General features: G+C 41.5%; 2 protein-coding genes across 5 annotated transcripts in view; one reads left to right on the top strand and one right to left on the bottom strand.

The window, feature by feature from the left end:
- The first annotated feature begins 1,942 nt into the window (after positions 1–1,942).
- On the top strand, positions 1,943–18,547 carry RPE65 (retinoid isomerohydrolase RPE65). The gene is made up of 14 exons (XM_090047459.1): positions 1,943–2,067; positions 3,537–3,619; positions 5,252–5,402; positions 6,707–6,814; positions 6,912–7,053; positions 10,038–10,185; positions 10,495–10,576; positions 11,068–11,200; positions 11,329–11,468; positions 12,772–12,901; positions 14,382–14,496; positions 14,593–14,687; positions 14,792–14,903; positions 15,681–18,547. Exons 1-14 carry the CDS (start codon positions 2,057–2,059, stop codon positions 15,830–15,832), a joined length of 1,602 nt encoding a protein of 533 aa, XP_089903585.1. The 5' UTR covers positions 1,943–2,056; the 3' UTR covers positions 15,833–18,547.
- Positions 18,437–26,690, bottom strand: part of LOC149863572 (methylcrotonoyl-CoA carboxylase beta chain, mitochondrial-like) — an 18,672-nt gene continuing 10,418 nt past the window's right edge. For 2 of the 4 annotated variants that reach the window (XM_090047454.1, XM_090047456.1), the window contains exons 8-12: positions 24,231–24,387; positions 22,574–22,696; positions 21,782–21,927; positions 20,537–20,618; positions 18,437–18,857 (exon numbers count right to left, since the gene is read on the bottom strand). In XM_090047454.1, the coding sequence (XP_089903580.1) occupies positions 18,774–18,857; positions 20,537–20,618; positions 21,782–21,927; positions 22,574–22,696; positions 24,231–24,387 (592 nt within the window). In that variant the 3' untranslated portion in view covers positions 18,437–18,773. Of the gene's footprint in view, positions 18,858–20,536; positions 20,619–21,781; positions 21,928–22,539; positions 22,697–24,230; positions 24,388–26,690 lie in introns of those variants that run through there. The other 2 variants (XM_090047455.1, XM_090047457.1) reach the window with 2 other exon arrangements.

Here is a 26,690-nt window from a genome sequence, read left to right as displayed (position 1 = left end):
TGCTCTTCGCCTTAGGAATAGTTGAACAGAAGGCAAGTCTCTGCCTGATGTCTCTGTTTAGCAGTACAACCCACAGAGAGCCAGTTAAGGTTTCATTTCCTTTCTCTCACTGTTAGTGTGACGGTTTAAGACTCAGCCAAGATTTGGGATGTTGCCCAGGGTAAGGCTGACCTTACTGTAAGTGGTTACAAAATGTCATTGCCTTTCACATTAGGTTTCCAAAAAGAGAGACCTGGAATTCCTCCTAATCTGATTAATCCCTGAAATAACTTCTCGCTGCAGCTTCACTTTCATAAAGTGTTTGGTAATTCAGGGAGAGAGAAGATTTGTTAAAGTGCCAAATGGGACTGAATGTACCCGATCCCTTCTGATCTCAGAAGCTTAAGTCCTGGCCCTGGCTAGTTCTTGAACAGGAGACCACCTGGGAATTGTGGGTTCCAGGGGAAGGCCTCAACATTTTTTTGGTTTTGATGGGGATAATTTGACCTCAAGCAGGGGGATGTCCTTTAGAGGTCCCTTCCAGCCCTACTCTGATTTCTATGATTTCCACTCCTGCCAAACTTACGTTCTGTTTAGTTTTCATGTCAAAGGCTGATACACCATGGGTATTTGAGTACCATATTTATTTAGCTCTCATATTCATCCTTTCTTTCCCCAAAATTAGTCCTCCAAGCGTGAAGTGTGTCCCCTGCGGAGAAGCTGATTTCTGCACCACAGTGGAAGCATAGGGACACAGTAATGGCTGCCAGGGGCTGTACTTCTCTCCAGCCAGCAAGAAGCAGAGCTAGATTCCAGTTAAGTGACAGAGAGAGTCTTTCCTAGCCACTGCTGAATTGATAGCTTTGACTTAAAATGTTCATGAACCAACTAAAAAAAATTCAATTTGAGTCAATACAAAGTTAATTTTTACAATTTTGAAATATTTCCATTTTTGACCACTTTTAATGTTGGGCACTGCTTAATCTTCTAAATGAAAAGCTGTTTTAATCAGGACAAAAATGCTTTCCTATTATAAATATGATTAGGAGATATTTTGACAACTTCAAAACTTAAGAAAAATTAAGTAAAATAATTATTTCAATTAGACTCAATCTCTTGAACAGAAATCAGCAATTTCTGGCAAAACGTTTCACCTAAAAATTCTAACCTAACTCTAATGAGCTTTATAGCAAATGGTGCAGGCCCAAGAATCCAAAGGTGGATGCAAAGGCCAGGGAATTTAAGTCTTAGGGTATCCGGGTGTTGGATAATAGGTAAGGAGTTGACAACAGGTAGATACAGGAGGTTTTTCCTACTAACCTACTTCTGGCTGGGTCCCAGAGTGAGATGGAGAGTGGGAAGCAGATCAGTGGCACAGTGACTGATCCATTTAATGTTAGTAATGGTTAACACTTTTTAATCCTAGATATTTTTAAAGGTTTCACAAAAAATGATTGAACATTATCCTCTTTTAATAGGTAGGGTAACAGACACAGAGAAGGTGAGGTCACGCATCTGCCCAAAAGCAAAGCTGGAAAGTGAATCCAAAGTCTCCTTTTTGTTTCTTGGGTCCACAATGACTCCCTTGCAGGGAGAGAGAGATTGAGAGAGAGCCAAGACTTCTTTCTCTCTCCGTATACACTGTAAATGGGACAAGTGGAGAATAGTTTCCTACAGGACAGATTCAGTGGTTTTATTCGTGGGGGTCAGCCCTAGTGAGATGGAGATGAAGGGCAAGGTTGTGATGCCAAGCTGCAGGCACGTTACAGAGTGTGTGACTTGATTGCATTCTCTTTCCTTCTTTCTTTGTAATCCAGTCCTGTTTGGGAAGGATTTAAGTCCCCTGGAAAACATTCAAAGAGTCTTGTTATGTGAACAGCAAGGCAAAACCTAATAAAGTTCCAGGGGGATTTCAGTAGTGAAAGCAACTTCTGTTTTTCATACCAAGCTGATTGGTTGGTATGTTTGCCTGAAGCTTCAATAGGACTTAACATTCATATAAATAGCCAGTTCATAGCTCTGACTTCTACACTTTGCAGTTGTTTCTGGAAAGCTCAAATCCTTGATCAGGAAGAAAATGTACAGCCCGTAAGTATCTCAACAGGCTCTTCTCTGAGCTACAGACAGATATTTGTTGTTGTTAATGAAATAAATGTATTTCAGTAGTGTGTTGAAGCCCAGGTGAAGACTGGGGCTCAATTGTGTAGCATTGCATGATTCCTATATGCTGAAACTTCTGCAATGGGTGTCTATTCCTGAGACTATAACAAGCTGTTATGCCCATTAGGGGAGTTGAGAACATAAGAAACAGTCCCTCCTTGGCAAGCTTGAGCTCTACTAGCTGGACAAGTCAGCTTAGCACGTGGGGAGAGGGAGAGGAGAGCCCACAAGCAGAGTGAGCAACACGGTAGGCTGCAAGCCTGGAGTTGCTGCCACAACTGGATGCCAGTTAGTTTTCAATGTTTGTCATGGAGTTTTTCTGGGAGGGAGGCACTACTGGGGATAGAGGAAGGGGAAAGGAGAGCACTGAGGGTAGATTGGGTAGGGTGACACAGAGTTTTCAAAATGAAAACTTTTGAATGTGATTATCACCTGCCTGAGGGTTTTCTGCTGCTGCTGTTCCTCTGCTCCTTCTAGCTGGGTCCCTGCACGCTCCTCCCAGACATTTCTCTTCTGTACGCACATGACTGAGAGTTTGGGAGCCTGGGGCTGGGATGGGGACTGCTGCCCATCTCTGGTTCTGAGTGCTGACACAGGAGTGACACTCCCTGGCTGTCAGCCCTTCCCAACAACACAAAGCTGAGGATACTAAGGGGCCTTGATGCAGCAGCTTAATCATCTTAAGAACAGAAATCTGTTACAGGAGTTGCAGTGTATGGGACTGGTAGAAGAACCTGCTCTCCAAGGCTTAGTAGTGTAGCATCCACTGCCAATAGCAGGCACTGAACAACGCGTCTCCAGACCTGAAAGCTCAAGTCCCTGTGGATGGTGAAGAACCAGGCTCTGTAGCATCCTCCCTGGATCACTACACACTAGTAGTGTAATGATGGGTGGGTGACCAGGGCACGAGCCCTGGGCACTGTCATAGCGGACATATCAGAATGGAGCAAAGGTGGTGTTTCACCTTCCCCTTCCCCATCACACCACCCTGTACCTCCCCTGCAGTGAGAAGGGGAAAAAAGCATCAGTGCATGATGCAGGAGCCTCAGTTGATGGTTTGCTGCTGCTAGGAGAGATGTCACCCTTTTTTTACTCTTGGAAACCAGTAGCTTTTTGATCACTTGATATGCAAGTGATTGTATGTATCCTGCAAAGCCAGTATGGCAGACTGCCCTTCCAGTTTGACTTTAGTCCTTGTACTATCCAGATCTTCAGGTGTCTTCTCAGATCCAATTCTTCATCCTACAGTTTTTCCGAAGCCTGTTGCTTCCCTCCAACTAGTTTTGCAGCTTTGTCAAGAGTAGCTTATGAATCACAAACCTATGTCCTGTTACTCTTCTGTGTCTCCAGAGCAGTTCGCTGGGCTCACTTTAGCCTCTCAAAATTTTTCTTTTCAGAGTTGAGCACCCAGCTGGTGGATATGAGAAGCTCTTTGAGACTGTGGAGGAATTATCTTCACCTGTCGCGTGTCATGTCACAGGTTTGAGCGGTTCCACTGTGGATTTTCCATCCACACTTCCTCTGAACACAGAGCTGGCTGGTCACCAGATCAGAGTTGTGCAATGAGATAAATGGGTTAAATGTACCTCTGGGACTGTAAATATTTGTCCAGGCATCTTGGGGTAGCAGATGCTGGTCTACAATTTTAATTGAGGCCCTTTGTGCTACTGGAAAAACCTGAGATCAGTTTAATACATTATGTTGTGCTGCCATCCTTTCAGATATTTTAATCAGGCTCTCATTGTCAATAAGGACAGCACTACTTTTGAAGAGATGCAATAGTGTTAGTTCAATGGGTGGCTCTTTCTTTTGAGATGGTACTGGCCCAGAATACAGTTAGAGAGGATTCCTGCTGGTGATGCCATCTTTCAGAGACACAAAACCAAAGTTGTCACCTCTTGTAGGTCATTTATGACCTGTGACATTTTAATAAGAGCAAGGATGTTAAATGCTTGCTTAAAAAGTAATTTTCTTTCTAAAATTTTGCATTTGGCCTGCAAATTTCTCTGCAACATTAATTGTTAATTGATATTTTTCACCTCCTGAAGCATAGTGTAGTGGTCTTAAAAGGTTGTTGAACCAAACCCTGCACCCCAGGAACTGGCACAAGGAGCTGGTAAGGGAAGTTCCCATTTATATACAGGGGATGGTGGGGATTAGGGTCACAAGCCAATAGGCTGAGGAAAGGGGGACAGATGCAGATAAATATATATTAACATACACTTAGGATCTGGGTAACAGGAAGTAAACAGTGACACTGGTGAAATCACCCAAGAACAGGTAACTGGTAGAAAACACTAAAACTTGAGAATCTTAAGCCTTCCCACAACTCCGGAGGGCTCCAAACCAGTCTCTGGTACCATAAAATGCTTAACTGCCATCTGTCTGGGCTCCACGTCTGAGCCCTGCTACTGCAGCTTGCAGTTCTAGCTCCGCTACTTCTTCCTACTCTCTGGCCATATGCCTCCATCTCTCAGCTGTGGCGACCCACACCCTGACACCGTTCCTCCCACTTCATCTGTCTCCTGCCACCTGGGAGTTGTAGTGCACGTTGCAGTTTCTTCCTCCAGTCCCCTGGAGATTTCTGGGAGTTCAACCTACAGCTCCTTCTAGTCCTCTGGAGGCATCTGGGCATTGTAGTTCATGTTACAACATTACAGAATATAATATTGTTTTATACTCCAAAGGTTAAGTGGTGGATTAAGTAATCTCATGGTTGAGTTTGTTCCTCAGACTGGATAGGTCTATAAAGTGATTTGGGATAACATATAGATCATCTTGTTAAGAATTCAAAAGCATAGCCTGTTCTACTACTTGCTAAGATCATTTTGCCTTTATAGGTAGAAGAGGTAGAGAGAGACTAGAGTTTAATGAACAAAATAACATTTGCAGGATTAAAAACAAAATCTGCCCCTTTGCATGGAAACAGTCTGCTGATTTCATAATTCTGTTTTGGATCTAGTCTGGAAGTTATGTCTATAGGTTAAGGAAAAACCCCAGCTCCAATATGGATGTGCGTTTTTCTTGTTTGATGCTTAGGAAAAGCTAATGAATCCTGTTTTCCCTTGAAATTAGCACAGAAACACTACCTCCTTGATTGCCTTTCCCACAGGTAGGATTCCCACCTGGCTCAAAGGAAGCCTACTGAGATGTGGACCTGGCTTATTTGAAATTGGTTCGGAACCATTTTATCATTTGTTTGATGGCCAAGCACTTCTTCATAAGTTTGACTTTACAGAGGGGGACGTCACATACTATCGGAGGTGAGTGCAACACATTGCAAAGCAAATGTAATGAACTAAAATACAAAACGTAGAAGCCAGATTCTGCTTTCTGATAATGACAGGGCTTGTGTTCACTTCCAGCCGATTACCTGATGGAAAGATCTCTGTGCTGGGGTTACAGTGCATCATATGGCAACAGTGATAACATTCATTGTTAGCATTAACCTAACACTTCCCCTGTGAAAACTACAAAACTACAGGTTGGAAATAGGTAGGTTTAGAGATGAGCAAATGGAGGCAGAAAGAGGTTAGGGGATTAACTCAAAGCTGAACAGTGAGACAGTGCTCATTAGGACTACAGCCCAGAACCTGATTCTCTCAGCCCCATCTTTCAATGGCAAGAAAAGGCTGCCTTCCTTAATTTAATTAAAATACCTCATGAAAATGTTGCAGCATACTATAGCAACCATCAAAAGACTACAGCTTTATCACTGCTAACTGTGTTTTAAATCTTTACTCCCCAGTACCTCAAAACTTGCTGCCTCTCTCTGCCATTGGCATTCCCTGGTGACTGCTTCAAATTGGTGTAGAGCCAGCTCATGCTTGATATCAAAGGGCTAAATATTTTATTAGAGTCAAAACTGATCAGTCTCTATTCTTTCACCCGTGGCAATCCACTGAAACCTTTTTTAACTCAGTGACTAAACTTTCCATGGGAAGTTTTTTTTTGGCCAGAAAACTAAAAAAATGTGGGGGTTTGGGGGGTGTTTTTGGTTTTGATCAGGCACACAAACTCAGCTGAAAATCAAAAAATACTTCCCTGAGAATTTTTTGATATTGGGATTTAAAGTTTTTATTGTTTTTTTTTAATTATTAAAAGATTTTTGCATGACTGGAGCAAGGGGAGCAGAATATTTTCTGACTACCTCCAAATAAAGAAAGCAAGAAGGTACTAGCTAGTGCAATTCCCTACTGTGCAAAATACCACCAGGTGATGAAGAGAATTAGGTTCATATTCAGCTATAAGTATAATTGAAGTAAAGCTGTAAGCCTGACTCAGATTTTCCTGGACATCACCTTCCCGGGTGTTTCCAAGATCTCAGCATATGAAGAAAGAAAAACAGTTCTGAGAGCTGTTGTAGGCACTCCAGATGCAACATGACCCTCTTGTTAGCAGACACAGGTCTTTATAGAACTCAGCTGTTTAAAATTCATGTTGTGTTTTACTGTAAGAGTTGTAATGATCAGTTATAATTTATAATGTATGTAATTTATATCAACTTTATTTGGCCACTTTTGTGATTGTATTGATTGAATCCCTTCTCTTTGTTGCCTTTCTCTAGGTTTGTTCGGAGCGATTCTTATGTAAGAGCAATGACTGAGAAAAGAATTGTGATAACAGAGTTTGGCACTTGTGCTTACCCTGATCCATGCAAGAATATATTTTCCAGGTGACTGAAAGTGAGAGAATAAACATATATAGCCAAAAATGTGTCAAAGTACTACCAAAAGAAAATTACTGACTTCTTGTTGACTTGATTTGTTTAGGTTTTTTTCATACTTTAGAGGTGTGGAGGTCACTGATAATGCTTTAGTTAACATTTACCCTGTGGGAGAAGATTACTATGCCTGCACAGAAACCAACTTCATAACCAAGATTAACCCCAAGACTTTGGAGACCATGAAGAAGGTAGGTGCTTTAATCTCAGAATCATAGGAAAGTAGGGGTGGAAAGGACCTCACAAGGTCATCTTTTGGGGGAATGTCGAGAAATTTAACATCAAATGAAGATTCATGTTACACAGGGGCGGGGAATTATTTTGGGCAGAGGGCCACTTACGGAGTTTTGGCAAGCCATCTTCAGGCCACATGACAGGCAGCCCAAGGCAGATTAATATTAATTTTCTAAGTTTTTTAGGGGCCCCGTGGGCCGGATGCAATGGCCTGGTGGGTTGCATCCAGCCCCTGGGCTGCATTTTGCCCACCCCTGATGTTACAGCATGTACAGATAGGCAAGATATATTACCTGACACAGGCCATTTTAGTAGAAATATCAACACGTTTGATTATCTGTTAATGCTTCTGAGATGTCATTGAAAAAAATGAAAAAAAGCCCCTATGAAGTATGCTGCTTATATCAATCACAGGAGCTTTGGTTTAAACACAACTTTTTCCTCATGTAAAAGAGTTCTATGCCTCACTTGAAATCAAAAGATGTGATTAAAATCACAGAAAACTCAATCTTCCAGGAAAAAAATATTATAAAAATTTTTTTTCCCCACTTGTTTCAAAATTTTTCCAAAAAATTTTTCAGACCTGCTTTCATCATCATCATCCTTTTGGAGACGGGGACCTGAGGCACACAATGATTAAGGCTGGGAACTTGAAAAGAGCATCAGGGAGTAAGATCCCCCAAACCTAATGGAAGTTGATGGGAGTTGGGTGCCCAGCTTCCTTAGGCTTATTTAAAAATCCCACCTTAAGTAGTTTCTCCACACAGGAAATAAGGTGTGGATCTCCCAGTCCAGCGCCCTATTGTCCTGTGCCATTATTTAGATGTTTATTCTAGCTTATAGATATATTGAAATACGCCATTTTATCAGTAGTGTCTGAATGTGGCCAGGCACTTGGAGCAAAGCAGAAGTGGTTGCTACCACGATAGCTAACATGCAGCTGCTGGCACCGGTCGCTTTTTTTGAAACCCCTCCACCCAGGGCAGTTGCCTCATTGCCTGCACCCCTAGTTACACCACTGCTTTTTACAGTTAAAGCAGTTCACTAAGTGCCCAGATTGCTTTGTTGATTACATGAGGTTCTCGTGATCTAGCTAAATGTTGTTGTGGCTTTTAGCTTCACTGGTCATTTCGAGAATTATTTAGTAAGGGGTTTTTTTCCATTCAGATTGAATCATGTCTGTTGTGTACCTCATGAATTTTGTGTACCTTGGAATTTTTTTTGTTTCCAAGAATGCTCCAGGAAGCTTTTGGTATTTCTAGTTTCCTACTTCTTTTAAGAAAAGCTAATGCTATGGAATCGTGTGTTGTACAAATGATGTTGTGAAGTTGCATGCTAAGCCTGCACCGGTTTGAATAGCAGCCCCAACACAATGTATATTATGGCAGGGATGCTCAACCTGTGGCCCATGGAGCTATGGCATCTGGCCTGTGCAGCTCCTCACGGGCTGGGAAATTTGGTGGCAGTGGAGCAGTGGCAATTTTGTAACACCACTGTCCTCCATTTCCAAATTCCCAAGACCCATGTGGTGGGTCAGGCTACATCCTTTCCCTTTGCACAGCAGGATCAAGGCCAGACCACACTCCCTTCCCTCGTGTGGCTGGGTTGGGGCCTGGCCACAGAGACTTCTCCCCTGGGCCACACTCCTTTCCCCTGCATGGCCAGATGGGGGCTGAGCCACATCCCTTTCCCCTGCACAGCTGGTTCAGAGTCGGTCTGTGCCCCCTCCCCCTGCGTGGCTGGATTGGGGCTGGACCAAGCCCCCTTCTCCTGCATGGCTGGATTGGAGTTGGACTGCTTCCTGTTCCCCTCTGCATGGCTGGATGGGACTACATCTACCCTGGGTGCTGAATTGGGACCAGATACTAGATCTGGCCTGCAGATGGACTGGGCACTACCCATCCTGCCCGTTGGTCAAAAAGTCCAAGCAGCACTGAATAAAACTAATCAAGCTTTTCTGGATTGTTTTCCCATGCTCTTATTCTGATACAATTAATAGTAACCAGCCCTTAACCCAAAGTCACGCAGTAGGACCTGGTTTGACTAGCATGGCAATGCTATGGGCTTACCTCCTAGCTTTGGCTTTCAGTGCGAGCCAGTGATCGCTAGGCAGCTGTGGGCTAACGAGCAGAATGCTGTCACAGGACATCCACCTGTGCTGCTGCTTTCTGGTCCCCTGACAGCTGTACTAATTGAGTGTGCTGTCAGTTTTCACTTCCAGGCTCCTGTAATGGCTCTCAAGAGGACAGTACTCTTGTGCAACTTCCAGCAAATCTGAGTTGATATAGACTTAGCCGACTTCCTAGAAGAAAGCACCAGAGTTGAAGCAGAGGAGCTGCTTTAACCTGAACATTACAATTAATGCCCTGACACCCTACTCCTGTGTGGAAGCCTCATCCCTCCCTATTTTCACTCCAAGCAATCCCCGCTCCATCACAACTCCCACTAAAACACCTTGTAGCAGCCCACGAGCACATTTCGGCAAGGTACTAATCATACTGCTGTGTCAGGGCTGAAGAACTGAATCTAGCCTGGGGCTTACTCAGAGTTGGAGGCCTCAGGAAAGATGCTGATGCCAGGCAGACAGCTGCAGAAACACAGAACTGCCTTGGACATGGCAGCGGTTTCAAAAGTTTGCCATAAGACATGCTCACTTGTTTTTTCAAGTGCTTCCCCTAGACCCTGTAGTCTCGAACATAGATTTAAACAGGTGAAAAATTCAGGCAAATCCTGCAGGATCAAGTCATTGCTGTTGTTTCTCAATTCAAATATTTTCAGGTGATGTACTGATGAGCAAGGGATAAGACTATTTTTTACATTATTCTTTACATAAAACAAGATGTTTACAAGCCAAATATTTCAACAAGTTTATTGTGATAAATTACTACCTCCTGCAAACAAACCTCATGATTCTCCAAGTTTCATCTCTCTTATTCTTCAGGTGGATCTCTGTAAATATGTTTCGATCAATGGGTTAACTGCTCATCCCCATATTGAAAAGGATGGCACAGTTTACAACATTGGCAACTGCTTTGGAAAAAATTTTTCAATTGCCTATAATATTGTACGGATGCCTCCACTGCAAGCAGGTTAGTTTAGGTAGTATTTAAAAGCAATATGTATGCACTTCAGAACATCATGCACAACCAACTTGCCATCTTTGGACTTTGCGCTTTGTATGTCTTTTCAGTATTTAGATCATGTTTGTGTTGTCTTTTTTTAAAATCCATTTTGCCAATAACTAGAAATTATGAGGAGACATTTTGTAAGCAACAGAAGCACTCTGCAATTTTCATAGACTGAATACTTTTCACGTTAAAGGCCAAAAACCTTTTGCAATATATTAAATTATGAAAGCAGCCCCATGGATGGTTCAGTTAAATACAATTTTATTTCAGATAAGGAAGATCCAATTAAGAAGTCTGAGGTGGTTGTGCAGTTTCCTTGCAGCGACAGATTTAAGCCCTCCTATGTTCACAGGTAAATTTCAAGGAAGTTCTGAATATGGTACAGAAAAAAAAATACAAAAAGCCAGTTTTATGTGCAACAAAAAAACGGGGCTCGGAATCGGGGATTAAAGCAGTCTTGATGTCAAGCCTGTTTTTAAGACATGTGATCATATTTGAATTGAGCCATTTTTAGCAAAGAGACCACTGTCATTTATACAAATGAACCCAGTTACAATCATCCTGAGATGCGACCAGATGTACTTCACGGAGTTTGACTCTTGTTTGTACCATGCTTTATAGAAATGTTTGGTCTGCCTTGCGTGCTAAGTAAAACTGTTAAGCATGTAAAAACCAACAGGTAAAATTAACAGTTTGCAAACCTATATATTCCAGTCAATTTGAGTGTGAATTTTCAATGCTGCATTCTCTATTCAACATAAACTACCATTTTGTGTATATATGTACTCTTGTCAGAAACCAATACAGTGAAGCTTAACAAGCTCCCACTATATTTCTGAACAGCTTTGGAATGACTGCAAATTACATAGTATTTGTGGAAACACCAGTGAAAATTAACCTGATCAAGTTCCTGTCTTCCTGGAGCCTTTGGGGAGCCAACTACATGGACTGCTTTGAGTCCAATGAAACCATGGGGGTACGTGATATATTACACCAAGAGGTAACCTGCTATGTGACTGGGCTTCGAAATGTGAGGCCATGTCACAGTAAATACGTCTTCATTACTTCCCAGGTGCCAAAAGCAAAATGCTTCCTTGTTTCCAGGTCTGGATTCATGTAGCAGATAAAATTAAAGGAAAGTATCTCAATATCAGATACAGGACCTCAGCCTTTAACCTATTTCATCACATTAACACATATGAGGATAATGGATTTCTTGTTGTGGATCTCTGCACCTGGAAGGGGTATGTAAGGGCTCAAATGAGTGCCCATCATGTCTTTTAAAATCTAGAGAGCACGCCCATCCCGAAAACTCACAGGTGGGCACCTGTCATATCCATAGCACTCATCTGTCAGCTTGACTCACGACTAAGATTTAATGTAAGAACAAATATACTGCAGAGTAACCATGCACTGAAAAGGAAATGGGATGGTCAATCTCATGGATCCTTGTCATGCCTACTTGTTATGAGCTTGGGCCTGACCCTTCCTGTGACTGAATTTGTCATGAACGATTGTCAATCCATTCGGACTGTGGCGGAGACTGGCTTGTCTGCAGTCAGGTGACAGGAGAACCAGGCTCTAGAATTCTGGCCTATATACATTTAATTATAACAATCCATTTTAAAGCTGCAAGCTGAAGTTACACCTTATAAAATATAGTCATGCTATGATCTCATTAATGGAAATATGCTGTCAGGCTCTATATCTGATTTTTATTCTAACTAAAAGAGATTGTTAATACTAACTTTTGAAGGCAAAGTAGCATTTTCCTAAAAATGACAGAATCTCATGCTCTGTGACTATTTCAGTGCAACATGTGAAAATCTATTTCCTAACCTCCTGAAGGCTTTTGAACTTCTTTGATAGAACCAAGTGCTCCACAGCCACTTAAAGTGCTAATTTGTCTGACTAAAGATATGTGATACCAGTCCCTGCACCACACAGGAATTGGTGATAAATGAGGCTGTGATCTCCCAGCCAGATCCACATGAGCAGACAGACAGAAGCCCCATCTTTAATGAAGCCATGTGAATAGACACAGGCAACTGCTATAATGGGAATCCATTTTCAGGGATGAAGGCAGTCCCTGAATTTCAAGTATCTTTTAACTTTTAGTGCACACTGCTTGTAAGTAATGGTATGGTGCAGTGCAACGGAGTCCATTTTACCAAAGCTTTCATGTCACCACACAGCTTTAGTAAACCCCTGCTACTCCAGCACCTGTACTCGTGGTCACGCAACTGGATTCAACTTGATTGGCACTAGAAATAAATCTGCCAGGCCTTTGGATTTTGCAGCAGTGTCTCTGTACTTCATGCCTTTGCAATGATAGGAGGTACAGAGCTGCTCCAAAGATGTCCAGCACTATAGAACTTGCTTTGCAGGTGAGCAGCTTTCACTTGCATTCAGCAGAGGGCAATGATGTACATGCCTGGTCCATCCCAAGAGCCACACCAGGGCTCAGTGCTCAGTTTTTGCATGCTGAACTCTCTCAAATAGCGCATGTTTGCCCTGGCTCATGTTTGCAATTCTGTCTCTGTGCAGGTTTGAGTTTGTTTACAATTATCTGTATTTAGCCAATTTACGTGGGAACTGGGAAGAAGTGAAGAAAAAGGCTGAAAAAGCCCCTCAGCCTGAAGCTCGAAGATATGTCCTTCCTTTAAGCTTTGACAAGGTAATAGTTTGATCAGGCACATTTTGGAAGCTTAGCTCAATTCAGTTATTTGGAATGCTACAGCCTGCGCAGCTCCTGCAAACCTGTGGCCAGATTGTTCAGTTTTCAGTGCAACTGAATTCAAATCTCTTTCAAGAGAAATCTTTAAATCCACATACTCAATGAGCCCACTATGCATGGGTTTCTGGCAGTGCCCAACACCACAATTCTTCACATTGCTCTTTATCTTGTAAAGAAAAGTATCAGCAACTTTTCCCATGTACTAAGTTCTATTCCCAGAGGTGTATGTAGCTTGGAGCTGGGTGAATAATTTTGCCAGCTCTTTTGCTAGAGTGTTTGCAGAGAGAGTGAATATTAAAGGGGAGCAGAGGCAGCCAAGGGGGCTGTGCATGGGATCATGTGAACAGCCTCAATAGTTTTGTGGCCTCTCAATTAACCCAGCAAGCAGCTTGCCCCTGGGCCAAGCCTGCCCTGCTGTTCCCCCTGGCCCTGTGTATTTAGAGCTGATGCAGACCTCGTTTCCCTGGCAAACAAAGAGCACCAAGGCTTTTTGTGTCTCTAATCCTCCTCCTCTGCTCCATCTATTTCCTGAATAATTTCTGCCATATAAGGCAGGGTCTTATGTTTCAAACTTACTGGTCTACATGGTTTTTAAACTTTTCACTGCTGTTGATTCTGATTCTGCTGAAAGCAGATAAAGGTAATGTAACTAGCCAGGTAAATTGGCTTCAGAGCAGTGAAACTCCCTAGTACTCTCTACACATACAGGTTATGTATGTATTAAAACAAGTGCTGACCTGTATTGGCACCTTTATTACCTCATGATGGTTTACTGGGAGATTCTCAAGAGGTACACAGAAGAGTTAGACATGCACATGCCATTGACTTTTGCAGTTAGACAGCTGTCTCACTAAATCTTTCTTTCTCCAAAAAACATGGGACTTAATTTTTCACTTCAGTAGCTAGTGCTAATTTATATTCAGCCTCACTCCTTAGTTTTCCCTCTTAAGAAAAACTAGGTTCGAGTTGGGATCAGCTATAGTAAAGCAAAGGCTCCTAATTCACACTAACCACTAGGAAAGTCGCTGTGGATTTGAGTTTTGAAAGTAGGCCAGTATGGCCCAAAAGAAAAAGTCAAAGTTGCTTATTTATTTTGGCAACTGCAGTTTAGTTTGAATTGCATTTGAAACTTCACAGGATGCTGGGGAACATCTAACAACATTTTGTAAAAGCCATGAAGGCTTATTGTTCTAAGCCTTTATTACACCACCTTGCTATTCAGAGTTAATTAAGAAATGAGGAGAGTCATTTCTGTGGGTGACTTGGAAATTTTGTATCCAGCTGCCCATCATGAGCTACATGGCTGGGAGGAAAGAAAATCAACCTTCCGTGGCACATAGTACATGGTGCAACAAAAAGAAAATGCAGGACTTGGAGTAACAGTTGTTCCTTTATTTCTCAATGGCTCTTTCTGTCCTAGGTTGACACGGGTAAGAATTTAGTCACTTTGCCCTACACGACGGCCACAGCAACTCTGCACAGTGATGAAACCATATGGTTGGAACCAGAAATTCTTTTCGCGGGGCCTCGCCAAGGTAAGATTTAATCCTGAACCTCAGCCAGAGGCAACAAAAGCTGTTTCAGAAATATGAAACCTACCAATTCCAGCAAACATGTGTTTTGTTTTATAGCCTTCGAGTTTCCCCAAATCAATTACCAGAAATATAGTGGGAAACCCTATACATATGCATATGGCCTTGGACTGAACCACTTTGTTCCAGACAGGGTAACTATTAAATATTTGAATGGGGACATGTGAACCTAACCAATCTTTAACTTAATGATAAATAAAGGCGTCTTACTAAAATGATGTTTCTCTTCGTGTTACAGCTTTGTAAGCTGAATATTAAAACCAGAGAAACATGGGTATGGCAGGAACCAGATTCATACCCATCAGAACCTATTTTTGTTTCACAGCCAGGTGCCCTGGAAGAGGATGATGGTAAGTGTCCTCATATTATGTTTCATTGTCCTTTAATAAGTTCTTTTAAAAGTTTGTCCTTTGACATGGATTGAGCTATCCAGTCCTTTTGCTGGCAGGATAGAATTTAGATTGCCTCCTAAAAGAGAGGCGTAAGCAGCTTGCTGAAATTGTGCCCCAAGCAAGGGACCAACTACCCTACTACTACTGGCTGCAAGGGTGAGAAATCGTAAGAGCTAGAGGAACTCTTTCAACCCAAGATGTAAAATAAGAATTCTGCAAAATATAATCAGAAAAGCGTACCTGCAACATAAATTTACTTTCTCTTTCCACTTTTTAATGGGCCAAATTTGATGTGGACTTCATTTGAGTCATCACAGAACCTGCAACACCATTTTTAGGGCTGGTTTTCAGACAGTTATACTGTAAATTTCTAATGCACCAGAAGGTGCCATACTATGATGAACCTGCTTGGGAAATTATTTTGATGTACTACAAACTCAGAATACTTTAAAAAGGAAAGGGTTTTTTTGTTCACGTTTTAAGGAGTTTTTTTTTGGATCATAAGAAAGGATGGCTGGAAGGGACCTCACAAGTTCATCTACTCCAGTCCTCCACACGCAGCAGGATCATCCCTGACTAAGCCACCCCAGCCAAATGTATAGGATCATAGGACAGCAGAGCTGAAGGGTTTTGCTGATGCACACAATTGTTCTAGGCTAGGCATATGCAGTTAGTGATTTGCACAAAGTCCATAGTATTCAACATGCATATAATCTATTTACTTCTGACTGTTAGGAGTGATTCTGAGTGTGGTCATTAGCCCCTGCGTGGGACCCAAGCCTGCCTACTTACTGGTACTGAATGCAAAGGATATGAGTGAAGTGGCCAGGGCTGAAGTGGAGATGAACATTTCTGTTACCTTCCATGGGATGTTCAAAACAGCATGACAGCTATCACAAGTGCCTTTATCATAATTTACATTTTTATCTTCAAAAAGGTAGTTTCTACTTACAAACCTCAAATACTGTTTTCCATTGACGCCTGGCTTTAATTTGTAAAATTTGCTTATTAAAAAATCACCTTTCTGCATATTTACTTATATTTGCACAGACTTTTCCAGCTTTACACTTGGCAACATTTTAAAAAGCGCAGCAGCAATCATTTGAAAATATAAAACAACAAAGAAGGGCTTTTATAGAATTAAACTTTGTGGCAGGGAACAGAAGATACCTGAAAGAGCACCATTAGAACTCAATATATATTGCAGATACAATAAACATTCATGAAATAAGCTGAAAATTGTAGCTTCTGGTGCATGCTTTAAGAGGAGGCAATTTTATATTGTTTAGAAATTTTCTAATTTAAATAATTTCTCTTTCACTGTGTTAACATCCTAAACTCAAATGTTTTTCAGTGAGTCACAGTAAACTCACCAATTTGAAAATTATCCTTCCTGGCTGTTCTGGGGACCTGATTCAATCAATGAGAGAGCAGGTCTAAGACTAATATTTTCTCACTTAATAACAACCCTACTGCTGAGCACTCTAGAGGCAGAGCCTACAACATATAGGTAATGTCCCTTCCCACTCTCCAGTTAATAATGTCCTGTCTACAGTACTGCATCACCTGCTAGACACTAGTATGGAAAAAAATGGCTTCTATCCTCCTTCCTCCTAATTTTGGAAGCTCTCTCACATTCAGGGTAACAAGTGGTTTGGGTAATAGACTAAGATCAAAATCCAAATAGTCCAGAATTACAGGGACCCTCTATACCGGGGTTGTCAACCCAGGGTATATATACCCATAGGGGTACTTGGAAAGATCACAGAGGGTACGCATGGCTTTTACCCAGGGGAGGGCACCATCAGCCCCATGCGGCACATCGCTGTGCCACTCCACCCCACACCCCAGCTGCTGCCACTAGAAGGGGCATACTAGTTAAAAAAGGTTGGAAACCCCTGCTCTAAACCAGTGGTGTCTTGACCTTTTGGGCCAAATGGGTGATATGGGGCTGGTCCATGGGCTGGACTGAACCCCTATGCCCCAGGATCAGGCCTGTACATCTGGACCTGAACTGCACCGTTTCTGCTGGGCTCCACACAAAAGGATCAGGGCCCTGGGGCCTCGCATAGCCTCTGCCTGGCCCCTACACCAGATTTAGTGTGCAGGGCCATGCCCCGCCAGGCTCCCCATGGACCCAGTGATGAGGTGCAAGGGCTCAGATCTGGCACGTCGGCACCCCATATGTGGACTTCTGCTCCACAAACTATTAAGCTTCCAAATCTGAGTGAATATAATGTTGAATGCAGTTGGGTGAGTTCAGTGTTTGTAAATGTATGCATATTTCCAGTACGGGTTCTGAAAAATAAAGCTGTTACACCTCATAAATGAGATGCCTGTTAACAAACAGCTCTGGGTAAGATGGGAGAATTTTTAATGCTGCTATCACCGGGTTCTGTGTCAGGGCTGACAAAACAGTTACTACTTTCTTGTAAATACTTCGTATAAATTAATTCTTCTAATGTTAAAAATGAATGGAAACTGAATTATCATCTCAGCCCTGAGATGGAGGAAAACTAAGCTGACTCTTTCAATATTTATTACACACAAACATAAGTTACTGTAGTTTGCAAGACTCGTATCCAATTGCTACTTCCTTAACGTCTGCAAAAGATGTAAAGAAAAAGTCTGAAAGGAAGACCCAAAGAAGAATGTCTTGCATTCACTTATCTAACTTTATCCCTACTAAACAGCTGGTCCAGTAAGAGATCACCCTAAGAAATCCCTGCCCCTCACATAATTTCTGGACCGTCACAGGTAACCAGCATCACTTACACTAAAAAAAAGCCTCTGGCCTTATTGTTAGCTACTCCACCGAAGTGGTGAAGATTCAGCATTGATACAGATGAACACTGACAAACAGCTTTCAGTCAACAGCCTGAGCTGAAAAAAGGTTCATTAACAATGATTTTTAGTCCATAACATAAAATGCTTTTGCATCCATAGATCTCAACGCACTTCACAAAGCTGTACAACAGTATCATAATTACATAGATGAGGAAACCAAGGCATAGAAAGGCAAACTGACTTGCCCAGCAGGAGATGAGTGTAGAATTAAGGTTTCTGCCTCATAGTTGGGTGCCCCATGCACAGATCCATTTAGTCTCACTTAACTAACTGAAAACCTTGAACTAGTTAGATGTCACTACCTCAACAGAACAGAGAAAATGCAGCTTTGAATACAGGCCTTGATTCAAAGTTTCTTACGCTTACCAAGACACCCACCACACAGGTCTGCACTGATGGAGATTATTTGCAGTTGTTAAACAATCCCACATAATTAGTTTATAACCCCTGAGCCTGTATTTTCACTATTGAACCTTGACAGAAATTTGACAGAATAGTGACTTCAAAACAAATATCCTGGGGGAACAGAGTTAAAGCCTTTATTTGTAGCATCAACTTGTCTGTTTTCTTTTCCAGTTGTCATTGCTTTTATTGTTAGAACACACTAACTTCTCAGCCTCTGCATTTCATACAGGAGTGTGAACTACATTAATACCCGATACTTTTATTGCACAAAGATAAATTTGCTTCATTGGAAATGGAAATTGTGCCATAGATCCATCACTCTGTGAACTGCATTTCCCTTTTTTTTTTTTTAAGAAAGTATAATCTTTCAAGTAACTGGCTGGTGAATTATAGCTTAAAATACAAGCCTACTCTACATGGACATATAATCCAAGAATCTGCTCTCAATGGCAACGCTTTGTAGAACTTACATTTACATTAACAGTATTCTAGTGCCAGAAAATCATTTCCATTAACAAATGTCACCATGTACTAGGATTCCTTAAAGCCCAATTATCTGCCAGTGGAGGCTTCTGATTACACTCTGATGACAGGATATTGTTGCAGAGGTGCCGTCTGGTATTTCTGCTGTTTCATTATATTTAAGCACTGTGAAAGCACCTGAACAAAAAAGAAAAAAAGCACGACAAGCAAGGAATTATTCAGAAACACCAGCAAACATTCATTTTTAAAGACCCAGTAACACTTTTATATCTATCTTTTTGTGGAATAATCAACATTAAAATGAGAAATTGCCCAACATTAATATGCCCCAACAGGAGAAATGAACATGACAGCATAATGTTGCCAGGGGCATGAGAAAGAACTAGAGGGAGAAGCATCCTCAGGATACTGTGTGGAGCAAACAGGTACAATCCTAATACAGGAGACCATGAGAAGTGCTGGAGTGCTCAGCCAATCCAAAATGCCATTAATGCTCTACATTGCTGCTATTTTTAATCGTATACAAAAGAATGACCTGTCTCCTTTTCCCTTAAGTTTAACCTTCTAGACACTATCTCCCATGGCAATATAACTGACTGCAGGGAGAGCGATCCAGTTTTTGTCTTGAGACATAAGATAGTTTAATTTCTTCAAATGTAGTGTACAGAAATGACAATTTCTCGATTAGGAACTGGTTGACTTATTTTTCTTTCACTCTAAATATACTGTGAACACAGATGAAGATTGGTGTAGATTTGATTATAACAAGTCGATAGCCTTCTGCATATTGTTTCTGGTTATGAAAATTAAGAGGTTTGTTTTTTGTCCTGTTTTACTAGTGAATACCCTAACATTATGAGAGGACAATAAAACCTGCTAGATAGGCGTAGATGCTAGTGGGGATCTCTTATAGACCTCAGCATCAATACCTGCAACTGCTCCATTTCTCACTACTGAGACGCGGAAGGGCAGAAACAGCTTGGAACTGAAAAAGAACTGAACAGCAGCATCCCTGTGGATCTGGTCAAGAAGATGAGTAACAATGGCTCACTCTCATCACTGTACATTTCCTTTTCCAAATTAATTTTTAGTGAGATATAGGGCACTGCAAACTTCAGCATTTGAAAACATTTCTCATTACTCCCCTGTGCGCTGTTTTGCCAAAAAATCCAGAAAAAGTATGAACAGTCATTCCTACACCACCATAAATGTATAGTCCTTTACAAACAAATGGCAGTCCTCCCTAATGCTATATATTTATCATCCACAAATAAGTACTCGAGGTGCTTAATTTATTCATTGTTAGTAATACTTTAAGACAAAAATATTAAGAGTTCAGGTAAGCCAGTGATGGGGCACAAAGGAAAGAGAAGTCATTCCAAGAGTAGAGGGGCAATTAGAAAGCAGGACAGCAAGACTGCCAGAGAAACATGGAGCAGAGACAGTGGGATAAATATAGAGACTGAGGAGTAGAGATTAAAAAAAAAAAAAGAAGAAGTGGAGATGGAGGCAAGGGCAAGAGTAAAAGTTCAAGCAGGGAGCCTGCACTTGATGTTCCAAGAGAGAAACTCAAATAAGGAATTCTAGGAAGGGAGTTCCATGATCAGAGCAACCGGAGTAGAAGAGAAGGCAAGGGGGAACATCTTAGATGGCCTGGCTAGGGAAAGAAAAGACAGTGGCTGTATTTCAGTCTCCTAGCTAAAGAAGTGGCCTGGTATTTGGGAGACCTGGGCAAGTTGAATCCTTACCCATGCCTCAGTTTATTCCCTGTCTGTTAAATGAATTCACCTCCTAATCTCTTTGGAATTTTGCAATGAAATGTGCTTGTGCAAGTGTAATACAAAGAAAGAGCCTACCTTCCTAGAGTGCTGGGGCAGAATTATACCATCATCCCAAAGGCGGGCAGAGGAGTAAAATGCACTGCTTTCTTCTGCTAACCTAAACAAGAAAATGTTTAGAAGATTAAAAGCATGAAATGCAACTGAAAATCTAGATCAGTGTAACAAAGGTACAAATAAATATGGCACAGCTGCTAGTCTGGGTGTACGTATGGTGCTACCATTGAACTTATTTGGTGTCCAGAGGACATTTAAGAGCAGAACCAGTCCTTAAGGTGTTCTGTATTTCAGTTTACCTACACTGTGGAATTACTGCAGGATCTCTCAAATATTCATTTTTTCTACAGTATTTGCTTCAGGGTGCAATGAATGCACTGGAACCGTTTGCTAGGTCATCTGGTTATGTTGCTGGGTGTAACAAGAGTCGAGGTCTGTTACTGAGAGCAGGGCTAGTCAGAGTTAGAAAGCTGCAAAGCCCCTGGATAATTAACATCTGGGAGCTAATTAGGTAATGGCCTGCTGAGGTGATCTTAGTTGAGCAGGAGGAGGACCTAGATAAGGGGCTACATAAGTCCTGCACCAGATGCACAGGGATCAGTCTGACCTGGGCAAAGCTGGAGGCAGGAGCTCCCTGCTGGGACCTGGAGGTTGGCTCAGGCTGTGCAAGCAGAAGGAGCTCCTTACATAAAGCTGAGAAGGAGGGCCAGAGACCGAAGGAATTGCAGTAGGCCCAGGATGGCCAGAGCTGACAGAAGTCAGTGGGACTGAATAGGAGCCTGTGGATGGTCTTTAACAAAGCGCCTCCAGCTGTAAACTATTTGTGGTGGAGTTTTGCTCATTGCATTGTAAGGCATGGGAGTGACTGAAGGGGCAGAGGGAGGCCACTGAGGGCACCTAGGGAAGGCACTAATTTCGAGAAAGGACTATTGGAGGCTGGGGGCTCAGTCTAAGAGGTGCAAGCCCAGTGAACTGAACTAAGCCAGAGGGGCCAAGAGCCCAGAAAGACAGAGCTGAAGGGTGCAGAAATCACTGAATAGGGCAGCCTCCTGAATATAAAATAACATCAAAGGGATGGCAGGCGAGTAGAGGGAGGTACCCAGATTAACCAGAGAAGAGATGGGGTTTAAGTGGCCACCAGGAAGTGCCACACCCGTTTTTAGAGGGCAAATCCCACTCTGGGCTGTTTTGAAAAACAAGAAAACTGATAGTGAAATCAATCTAATCATAAGAATAACCCCCTTCAGTTACAGTTAATGTACTTACTTTTCCTTTAGTTGCTTCAACTCTGATTCACCTCTGGAGCACTCATCCCCAGCTTCTGGGAATGTGGAGAAATGTCCTGAATCCACAAGGGCAACTCTTGCATTAGGCCACAGGAACAGAAAGTTTGGATCAAATGACCTCCCGCACTATAGGAAAAAAAGCAAGAGACAATGCAAGCTGAACAAAAAATGGACCATTCATACTGAATAATGCATTAAGTCCTCAATGAACAAAATGCAATCTATGTTTAACTCATGAAGTATTACTGATAGAGGGCCTCACCCTGTGAGGTGCTGACCTGTACAACCATCACTGTCCTTCACTCAAGAGTTATGGACACTCAGCACCTCACAGAATATGAGGTAAGACTGCATTTTCAACTGTCTTTGCACGTGTAGCAGAGCACTGTCCCTGCAAATACTCGCATACTTTAAACAGGCGAATACTCCCACTGAGCTTTTTGTTAGATCGTATAACGCAGCTAAGGAACAAGTAGCCCTTCATCACTGACTGCAGAAAGTATATGGTGAGGAACAAGGGTAGTGTTTGGTCCTTATTATACATAATTTCAGATCGTTAACTTTTTAAAATCAATTTCCAGGTTCAAGGGCTGGATACCAAACTTACTGCAGTTACATCAATTATTTTAAAACTGAATAATGTAATGAACAAAACGAAATGCCTGTGCCAATGGGAGACTGAGATATGAATTTAAACACTATGAAGGCTTAGAAAACTTGTGACAAGTCAAATATTACCTAATATATGAGCCATTACTTCTGCTAGCCATACCATAGCATAACTTTCATTCCCGTAGCAGCCGCCAACAACAAGGGTTATTTTGGGTACAGCAGCACAAGCGACTGCAGCCATCATGGAAGCCTGGGCCTTTAATTTATTGGTATGATCCTCTGCCTGAAATTAAAATAAAGATTAAGTCCTGATAATTCTTTTAAATTTTTTGTCTCGATTCCTCCACTCCTGCTAAACTTTTACAGCATCTAAGGATTTCTTTCTATAAAATTTTAAGTAACTAGTTTGTTTGTTTTTTTAAATAAGAAAGTCAAGAAGACAGCAGAAATAAACTAGAAAGTATAACATATTACCATAATCATTCTATCTTATAATATAGATCAGTTAAATAATTATAGCCGCTATAGCAACGATTCTTACCCAACATGGCATGGCTACACAATGCTAGCACTGTTAAGTTTGCAAACATGTTTCACAAAATAAACCGAGAGATTTCAAAGACAAATCCACAGTTGAGGTCTTTATGAGTTCTTTGCAACAGAAAAACTGCTCTATTATTTTTCTGCGTTCAATAAAAGTGAAAACTAAGAACCGGTATTTTCCAAGGGATGCATTGAATCTAAAAAGTTTGAGATTCACTCTTCTGTGGTCTCAGAGTACTGTTCTGCTACACTAAGTTCCAGGTTCTGGAGTGACTCTAGGTCTGACTAGGCTGGTGACACTCAGATACAGCACACCTGTATCTGGCTTCATTTCCAGGGTGCCAAATTTCAGGGTATATATAAAAAAAGCAGAGTTAGGGAAGTAACATGTGAAAAGATGAGTTCTCTGGTCACTCATCACATTCTACTGTTCTCTCTGGGCATGTCTACAAGTGCCAATTTAAGGTGCATTAGCCATTTTTAAGGCCCATTAAGGACACGGGTCTACACCATGCATACTAAACTTAATGAGCCTTAGCACATACATGTGTAGACACATGCCTAAATCGCCTTAATGCACATTTGGCAAACGCACATTAAGTTTAGACACGTGTAAAAGTACTGTAGACGCTCCTTCTGTGACCTAAAATGCTACTTAAAATTTTGCCTCAATTTCACCAGCTGTAGAATAAAGATAGTACTCCGCCACCTATGCCAGACGTTGGCAACTATATGGCCCATGGGCCACATCTAGACCGTTGAGTCATTGGATTCAACCTGGAGATGGGGGTTTTGGCAGCAGGGAGCTTTGTCCACACTACATCACAGCAGGTAGTCGGGGGGAAGTAGTGATGGCAAATCAGGACTCCACACTATCCTACCCTGGACTCAAGCTGTGACATTCTGACCTGCTGCCACAAAAACATTACCAACCACTGACCTGCATGAAAAGTTGTCAGAACTTAAAAGCACTATGAATTGTAAGTTTTACCATTTTACCATTGATTCGGAGGGCTGGATCTCTGATCTCTCCAGGAGAACATCTAAAGTTGCTAAGTAAAATATGTGGATAAAGATAAAAATAGGAGGAAATGGTGACACTAGTGAAGATTTAAGAAGAAAATAGCTGTTTGGCTGACCCATAAAAACAAGCAGATTTTCAGCAAAGCAGCTGACTCTTAACAGAATAATTTTCAGTGATAATGATGTGCAAGTCAGGACAAGAACTAGGAACAACTTAAATAAAGTCTACTGAATAAAGACGCCATCCATACCTGTGAGAGACTTGTTGGGTTTGCTGTGTGTGGAGCAGTATTCTGGATAAACAGGATGGGAACACTTCGCTGACTGCACAGCTGCACAAAGTGACTTCCCTTTAGAGAAGCATCATGAGTCAGCTCCCCATCGTTAGCCACTATTCCAACTAGGTGTCTAACAAAACACACATATGAACACTTTCATTTTTGTACTTGAGTGGTGAAATGTAGTGCCTAATGAACTGAAAAACAAAATATAAATGTCTAGTCATGCAAGTATCAGTTGTGGAGGATAATCCACAAGAGAACCTCTATATGTTAAAGACTTTACACTCATACACTTCCTTTCATTCAAGTACCTCAAAGTGTTTTCCAAACATGAGACCTTGCAGTGCCCATAAGGAGCAAGGAAGCTACCTGCACTGTGAAGCACAGGGATGTGAAGTGACCTGGTACACGTCATGCAGACCGTGCACAAGCTTAGAGATGCAGCCCAATTTTCCTAACACCTTATACCATAGTGTAACGCACAGTATTTCACCCATTAACACCTAATGCTAATCTCAAAAGGCATTTAATTTCTGCAAGCTTCCTTTAAATGTCTAGTAATGTTTTCTGCCAAATGAATGTTAAAATAGTATATTATACAGTAATAACCCTCCTGTATGAAATGTCACTCAAATGTAGAAAATTTAATCTACTGCCACTTCTGACATTTAAGCTTCATTTTTATTGAGACCTTCAATATATGTTTCTGAATAAATGTGGAGAATATAAAATATGCATCAGCTAATTACACCTAGTAACACAGATTATAAAACTATCAGTAATGTAATCTTTTTGGTATGGACTAAACACATAAACAGATCATATATAGACAAAAACAAGAGAAAAGCCATTTTTGATGTTGTAATTACAAGCCTCTTTTAACAAAGAGCTGGTCACTTGGGAAACCCTTGAAAAAGGATTAAAATTCTGTTTACCTACTAGCTTCTCTTTCCCCACATCCACTGATACTGTTTAGTTAACACTAGCTTGTTTTTTTTTTTTTAAACATCCCAAATCCCAGTCCAAAAATAGTGCTGAAAGGGATCAGGGCTTAGAGGTGCTCCCAGTGAATAACAAAAGGCACAACTAGAAAGTTTACATGGCAAGGCTACAAGTGCTGCTGCCAGAGAAAAATCAGACTGTGGTTGTTTGTTTCTTTCTAGTTTAGTCTATCTTGAAACAAGCTTTCTTCAGAAGTATACACTATTGAGATTTAGCAAGTGAACTGTGTAGCTTGAAGAAAAATAGTCATGTTTTTACAGTGCATTCTATTTTTTCTGCACTGGTAATGAATATTCTGCATGAAGCTGCATATTCAGCAGCTTCAACTAAGATCAAGCTAGGCTTCTAACTTTCCATGAAGGTTAAGCACGTCCATTCAAGGCTGTGCTTTGTTCAGAGCATGGACTCTGAATAAGCAATTCAACACAGCACCCAACTCCAGAAAATAAAAACATAGAAATAACAGCTAGTTAGTTATATCATTTTAATAACCTCTCAAACTAATCATGGCAGCAAGCCAGATATATATGCCCAGTACACTTGGCTATATAACCTGTTTTTTCATCACAATGGAGAGTATGTCTTAGATATCAAATATTCATCTTGTCTCAGTGGAAATCAATTAGCCTGATTCTAATGCTTTATTAATTCTAGCAAAATGATTCACTTGCCAGTAATGTTTAGTGCTAAATGTAACCTTATTAAGGAGAGAGATTTTCAAAGTAGGTGTCTCTCTTACACACGTAATGTTTGTTTTCCTTTTTTAAAATAGTGAATCTAGTGCTGGTGAAATCTGGCAGAGTAACCGCCTGGGGAGAGTGAAGGAATTTGTTTATCCACTGCACCACACAAGAAGTGGCAGTGCAAGCTCCCTCCGAAGGCCTCCCTCACATGCTCATGCCTAGCTTTAGAAGGGGCACTCCCATAAATGTTCAGCCTTCAGGCCTCAATACATTTGCTGAGCCTGCCAACAAGCTACCTTTCAGCTACAAACCAGACTGTGCCACTCCCTCATTTCACAGTGATGAAACAGACATCAGCTCGTAATGCTTAGACACTATCAACTTTGACAAGTCTGAACGCTGAACCGAGAATGCATGACTGGGCTATGGAGAGATATCTTTATATTAATCCTTGACCCATCTAAAAGCTTAGAGCATTGGTACACATCTGCACCACAGCGCCAGGAGCTTTTAAAAGTGCCTGGCACTGCAACACATGCATTTGTATAAATGATGAAATGCATGTCAGCACTGAGAAAATGGCAGGCCATTTGAACTAAACGTGGCGGTGCACTAAAAGTGGCCTTTGATGTTTTAGTTAAAAAATGTGCCGCTACCATTGTCTCAGTGCTGACGTGCATTTCACCATTTATACAACTGCATGTGAAGCAGCGCAGTGCGCACCAGCTTATCTGGAGAGCAGACT

This window comes from Crocodylus siamensis, chromosome 5 (assembly GCF_052110815.1).
Source record: "Crocodylus siamensis isolate JL-2025a chromosome 5, ASM5211081v1, whole genome shotgun sequence".
NCBI lineage: Eukaryota > Metazoa > Chordata > Crocodylia > Crocodylidae > Crocodylus > Crocodylus siamensis.
The sequence above is the reverse complement of the archived record's forward strand: the minus strand, read 5'-3'. Positions and strand labels throughout refer to the sequence as shown.